The sequence below is a fragment of the Nycticebus coucang genome, chromosome 18 (assembly GCF_027406575.1).
Source record: "Nycticebus coucang isolate mNycCou1 chromosome 18, mNycCou1.pri, whole genome shotgun sequence".
In the NCBI taxonomy this organism is placed as follows: Eukaryota; Metazoa; Chordata; class Mammalia; order Primates; family Lorisidae; genus Nycticebus; species Nycticebus coucang.
The window spans coordinates 26,543,780-26,550,647 of record NC_069797.1 but is presented as its reverse complement, the minus strand read 5'-3'; the positions used below and the strand labels follow the sequence as shown (position 1 = coordinate 26,550,647).

The window sequence follows — 6,868 nt, the reverse complement described above, 5'->3', positions numbered from 1 at the left end:
GCGAGCTATGATGCCATGGCTCTCTACTGAGGGTGACAAAGTGAAAACCTGTCTTGACATGTATATATGTGTGTGTGTGTGTGTGTGTGTTTACGTATAACTTTTATAAATAACTAGAAAAAGATAAAGGATCCACTAAAACATAGGAAGAAGATTAACAACAGATTTTGCAGAAGAGGAAACAAAAATGGCCAATGAATTTAGGAAAGGAAGCTCAGCCTTTTTTGTAATCCAGCAAATGCAAATTAAAATCAAAATGGACATACCATTTTAGACTGGCTATTGACCTAAATGAAGAAATAAGATACTATCAAATTTTGGTGAGACCAGAGAACAACAAAAACTCTTAAACACTGTTGGTGAGACCATAAAATTATATAGGCACATGGAAAAATAACTTTATCCTTTAAATCTGTGTTGCACTAATTCCAGTCCTAACTGGAAACCAGGGATAAATTCTTGCATGTGTCCACCAGGAGCAGTGCACAAGAGTATTCACAGAAGCAAAGTACCTTGAAGCAGAAATGATAAATCATAGTTCATTCATGCCATGCGATGCTATGTAACCATAAAAATTAATGAACAACAGTTGTAGATGCTAATGCAGGAGAATCACACAAACATAACATTGAGTGAAACAAGCATATCAAAGGAGAATAACTATTGAATTATTCCCCTCATACATCTCAAACATATATAAAACTTAGGCTATTGTTTATAAAAACTATAGATGCAATGAAAGTATTTTTAAAGGTGCTATTCCCCCAGAATAGTATCACCTGAGTGGGGTAGGAACAAGATTAAGGAGGGGCATGCAGGAGTCTTCAAAGGTAATGGAATGTTCAATTGCATAAACAGAGTAGTAGATGAGATATTTGCCTTATTCCTTTATTGTTCTGTTCTTAAAGTCAGGTTTATTGAAGGGTAATTTACAAACAGTAAAAATCCATCTTTTCTAGGTGCATAGTTATATAGTTTGACAATGTATAAAATTGTATAACCACCATGACTGGCGGTATAGAATATTTTCACCATTCCAAAAAGTTCTCTCAGGTCCCTTTGTGCTCACTGCCATCCTCCCACCCCCATTCCTGGGAAACCACAGATATGTTTGTCTCCACTACCATCTGTTTGTTTTGCCTCTTTAAGAATGCCATATAAAGATAATTAGACAGTCTTTTGTGTCTATCTTCTTTCACTCAGCAAACTATAAGTTTTGAGATTCATCCACATAGTTTTACAGACAGCAGCTAGCTGCTTTTCATCACTGAGTAGTACTCCATTATATGGATATACTATATAGTTTTTTATTACCCAATTGATGGGCATTAGGATTATTTCTAGTTCGTGGTGATTATAAAGTTGCTAGAAATATTCACAGACAAGTCTTTGTGTAGACATATGCTTTTTATTTCTCTTGAATAAATACCAAGAAACAGGATTGCTAAGCCATACAGTAACTGTATGCTTACATTTATTAAAAAAAAAAAAAATTCAATTGTTTTTTAAAGTGGCTGCAGAATTGTTCACACCCATTAGAAGTGGATGGAAGTTCCCACTTCTCTCATATCCTCACTTGTGAAAATACCATTATTTTAGGGTGTGTGCACATGCATAGACGCAGCGATTGACAGGTAACTATTTGCCTTACATCTGCCTTCTTCATGAAGCAGTGCCACCCCTCCATGTGGGGAGGCACCATGCCTGTCTTTGGCCACCTCTCAACTAGCACATTTCCTGACAGAGAGTACTTTGCTCAATTACTAGTTACTAAATAGATGTATGGCATATTTCCATCTCCAGTGAGCAAGGTGAGGAGGAACATCTAGTCGGGAGGATGAGGAGCTCCGGATACTGGTTTCCTACCCCTCTTTCAGTAGCTTAGCATAAAAAGTTAGTTCAGTAGCTGGATGGAAGAGCAAGCTGGTGGCAGTGGCTGAGCTCTTTGGAGGCCCACTGTTTCCTCATCCAGGAAGCACCAGGTGTTATGCAGTTGCCTAGACCCTCCCATTCCCACTTCCCCTTCCCACAAATATGTGGAGTATTTGTGGGAGGTAGAGTCCCTTTCTACTGAAAAGCTTGCCAGAGGATCACTGCACTCTGCTACTCTTATGTTTGTAACTTTTTCCACAATATGGCATGTGCTTCTACTGGTTTTACTAGTGTATGTGTGTGTGTGTGCGTGCATGCACACACGTGTACATATTTTGTACAAAAGTGAAAAATAGGATGCATTGTTTTGTATATCTTGTGGGATATTCAGGTAGAAATATCCAACGCACGGTTTGGTAGCCAGGTTGACAGCTTAGCATCAAGAATGGAGACAAAAACTCAGAGAAAGGGCACCTAGCTCCCCCCAGGACTCATGGAAAGTTCCTGGAAGAGAGGAGACTTGCAATGGGTCTTCAAGAGTAGAGTTTCCTGTATGAACAATATGTGGGAAAAGGAGACTTTCCAGGAAGAAAACTTGGCCTTGGTCATGTAGGAAGAGAGGGCACACATAAGGCACTCTACTTAAACTCTGTACCCTACAGGTCACCTTTCTAAGGACAGCTGTCAGCAGAAATCTCAACTCATCCTAATTTTCTGCCATCTTCTCCTTGGCCCATGATAGCCATGACTTTCCTCAACTGATCTTTCAAGGAGCTCATCCTAAACCTGATAAGGGGGGAAGAGTGGGAAAACTTTATTAACGAACAAGAAATTCATTAATTTCTTTTCAAAAAGGTGTATTTGATGCCTAAAGCCATTTTCAGGTATTAGTAAAAATAGAGAAGTCCTAGTATAGAAGACCCTCTAACCCTTTATGTTGTGGGAGGCACGAGGCTGGAAAAAAATGGGGCCAAGACACTACAAAGTCTGGATGGCACTCTCAGAGCAAAGAAAAAAGCAAAGCACTTTCTGGAGACTAGAAGAGAAGCTGGGTTTGAAGATAGTTAAAGTGAACTGTGCTGGGAGGTGAACTTGTGAGACATGACAGAGAAGTCACTGATCTAGAGATGAAATAGAAGCAAATCCTGCCCCAGACTTCACCATGCTCAGCCCCAAGCTGCAGGTAAAGGCCTTTGCTCCTCCTTTCCACTCCTTTCTCTTCCAGACATTACAGGATGGACTAAACCAGAAACTAAAAATCTCGAGTTTATCCCCAACACTTTGTGATTTTCCGGACTTTAAGACATTCTGAGACTCAGTTTAATTCTGCAAAATGCTTATAACAAGAGTGCTGGGTTAAGCAAAATTCATATCCAAAATGCCCCCCACCCTGCATTTGGGAAACCCATATCATGAAGGTCATACTTGGGGACATTTTGAAAATGTCCAAACTGTTTTAAAGAAACTAGAAATTATTATGTCTTTAAAAAAGGCAGTTGTTTACCTGGCTCTGAATCCCCCTGGAAGGTGCTAATTTCTGAGGCCTCCAAGGGTAACAATGATGAGGAGAAAAGTCCCAGTGTGAAAATGATGTCAGCCAAGTTGTTTGTCTCTTTGTCTATCTGTCCTTTATAAGCTATCCTCTGTGTGGGCACCACTGGGCCAGTGTGACTGTCCTTCCTTTTTGCCCAAGAAGTGTCTGTCCCCTTTACTGGGTGAGTGCCATCCCAACAACCCTCCCTGTGTTCTAACAACTTAGTTTCCATACAAGTTTACCCTCTGGGCCCTGGTATAGCTTTTCTCACTTCCCCTAAAAGGCCAGTGGGACTCGGATGTTTGAATGTGAGGGGTTAGAGTACGGGAGGCATCAGTGATGATTAAGCTTTTGAGCCACACCAACTGGGAGGATGGCAAGATTATTACCAAAATAGTTAAATCAAGAGCATATTGAGATTGAAGAAGAGCAGTTCAGATTTGGAGATTGAGTTTGAAGTTATGGTAAGAACATGCCTATGCAGAAAAATCCAGACCATGAGATGCTGGCTGACCTGTTGTAGACCTGAAGACCTTTATTCATCATTTAATCATCAGGAAATGCCTTCCGGTGCTCTTGTCTTTTGCCCTGTGGGGATCTACAACTCTAGTCTTTTCCCATATGAGTTAGATTCATGTGATTTAAATATCTATCCCTCAGCCAGAGGTTGAGTTGAATCACTGTGTGTTTTATTAGTGTGACCACTTTAGGACTGTGGAGAGCAAAGCATTATCTAAGTGAGTGTGTACATGGCCAGTTCCTGGCACTGTAACAGGTGGTGGCCTTTTCTGGTCAGCAGGCCCATCATAGTATGTGTATTGGGTGATGTATAATTAGAGCCAGGAGACAGAAGAATTAAAAGCTCGGGAGTGGTGGAATTGGTGGCAGAGAGGAATTCAGGATCTGGACACCTGCTTACCAAGAATCTAGCCATGTCAGAGAGTTCAACTGGGTACCCACTGAGGCAGCTCTACTGGGGATTCACTGAGCCCACCTGGGAACATAAGCCTTGAAACTCTCACCCTTTTCAGAAGCTCTTCTTACCTTTTTCTTATTCAGTAAAAGGCCACTTCTTTGGAGCCCAAATTTCCCAGACTAGATGGAGAAATGCAATATAATCTTACTATTTAGAAAATCTAAAAAGCTGGTGGTCATCAACAATGGAACTAGAAATATCCTTAATGATGTCGCCTAATTTAGTTTCACTGGTTTTCGTTTCACTTCACTTTTTTCTGAAATGTCCAACCAAGCTTCATGGCTTACAAGTTAATCTTTTAATAATCTGGATCACAGCAGGCACCTCACTACTGCTGTCATGTATGATGACACATGTATGTGGAGGCTGCAGGGAAACAGGTTGAAGGAAGCATGCCTTTCCCCTTCTGAAGCTTCCCTTTCACCCTTTGGGATCTTGTGTATCAATTTCGTGGCCATGCCACCATCTGCCAATTTGTGATTTCCCCCTGGAACATTGGCCTCAGGAAAATAATCTTTCCCTTTAACTTTTCAATGTAACATTTGCTCCCCTTTTTATGACAATTCATTCATATCTGAGTCTGCCCAATACCACTATTCTTACTCATCAAAAGTTATATTTACCAAGTCTTTTCTTAGTATGTCTAAGTCTTTAACTGTATTCCTCTTAAATTTCATGTGTTGTTCCATCCTGGCCCTTTGAACTTTGCTATCAAAACTTCATTGATGATTATTATCAAAATCTCGTTCTCCTTTTGCTGACACTTGTCTGACATTGCTGGTGGAAGACATCCATGGATCTGGGAGCCTCAGGAAATGATTCTGTTGTGACTAAGTTTGTTCTCCTGGGTCTAACAGGCACTCCAGCTCTACAGCCTTTCCTCTTTGTCATCTTCCTTCTTGCGTATGTAGCTACCATTGGAGGCAATCTCAGCATCCTGGCTGCCATCCTTATTGAACCCAAACTCCATACTCCCATGTACTTCTTCTTGGGAAACTTGTCCCTGTTGGATGTTGGGTGTGTCAGTGTCACTGTCCCTGCTATGTTGAGGCATTTTATAACCCATGACAGAACCATTCCTTACAGGGCCTGCCTCTCCCAGCTCTTCTTCTTCCATCTCCTGGCTGGTGCAGACTGCTTCTTGCTGACTGTCATGGCCTATGACCGCTACCTAGCCATCTGCCATCCACTCACCTACAGCACACGCATGGCCTGGGGAATCCAGCAAACCCTGGTGGGCATGTCATGTGTCTTTTCCTTCACCAATGCGCTGACACAAACTGTTGCCTTGTCTACTCTTAAATTCTGTGGTCCCAATGTGATCAATCATTTCTACTGTGACCTCCCACAGCTCTTCCAGCTCTCTTGCTCCAGAACCCAACTTAATGAACAGTTGCTCTTTGTAGCAGCAGCCTTTATGGGTGTGGCCCCTTTGTTCCTCATCACTGTGTCCTATGCCCATGTGGCAGCTGCAGTTCTACGAATCCGCTCTGCAGAGGGCAGAAAAAAAGCCTTCTCCACATGTGGCTCTCACCTCACCGTGGTGGGCATCTTCTATGGGACAGGTGTCTTCAACTACATGAGGCTGGGTTCAGTGGAATCCTCAGACAAGGACAAAGGGATTGGCATCCTCAACACTGTCATCAGCCCCATGCTGAACCCACTCATCTACAGCCTTAGGAACCCTGATGTGCAGGGTGCCCTCCACAAGGTGCTTACTGGGCGGTGGTCCTCCAAGTGACAGTACCTCCCTCCTGTCTTAAAGAAATGTTGTGGCTCTGCTTGCTGCTTCTAAGAGATATTGCAATTAGTGCAAATGGAGTGTAAGTATAATGAGCAGGGGTGAGAGACTGGCTGAAGAAGGAAAGTACGTAAGAATAATAACGGCTACCGCTAATATCATGATTATCACCTTCTAGGCACTGTTCTAAGTGACTGATGTCTATCGGCTAATTTAATCCTCACAACCTTGTGAGGCAGATACAGGTTTACAAATGGTAGATTAGAAAACCAAACCTCAGAGAGGCTGAGTGACTAGCCCAAAGGCACATAGCTGGTATTTGAACTTAGGCAAGCTACATCTGTAATGATTGCACCTCCAGAGTCATAAATCATTTTAAGGAGGAAGTGTCTCTACAAAGTGGAGAGGGTAAATGGGCAACAAAGAGTTAAAAAAAGAAAAGGAATATCAGTGTGATGTGAAAAACTGGAAATGCAAATTAAGGAGGTTTTTTTGCTTTTATAAATTTATAGTTTTCTCCAGGGCAGGGGGTTGAAGAAATTGCTGGATGCCATTCTCAACAAATAAACCAATAGAAAGAGGACAGATTTTAAAACCCAATGCTGAGGGAATAGGCACTGTTCAGAAAAAACACAGAGATGAGGTAGAATATTTTCATATTGGATCAACAACAACAGAAAATGTATGTAATAAAGTTAATTAGAGAAAGATGTTTGGTGATATTGAAAAGTCTCCTTGGCTGAAT

At 41.7% G+C, this 6,868-nt stretch overlaps 1 protein-coding gene across 1 annotated transcript; it reads left to right on the top strand.

Annotated features, from left to right (window-relative positions):
• Positions 1 to 5,175: 5,175 nt before the first annotated feature.
• Positions 5,176 to 6,123, top strand: LOC128571049 (putative olfactory receptor 3A4). Its single transcript, XM_053570727.1, has one exon. It carries the CDS (start codon positions 5,176 to 5,178, stop codon positions 6,121 to 6,123), a length of 948 nt encoding a protein of 315 aa, XP_053426702.1.
• Positions 6,124 to 6,868: the final 745 nt, after the last annotated feature.

Excerpts from the sequence above, each read along its gene's own strand:
- LOC128571049 (XM_053570727.1), top strand. The coding sequence starts at position 5,176 with ATGGATCTGGGAGCCTCAGGAAATGATTCTGTTGTGACTAAGTTTGTT.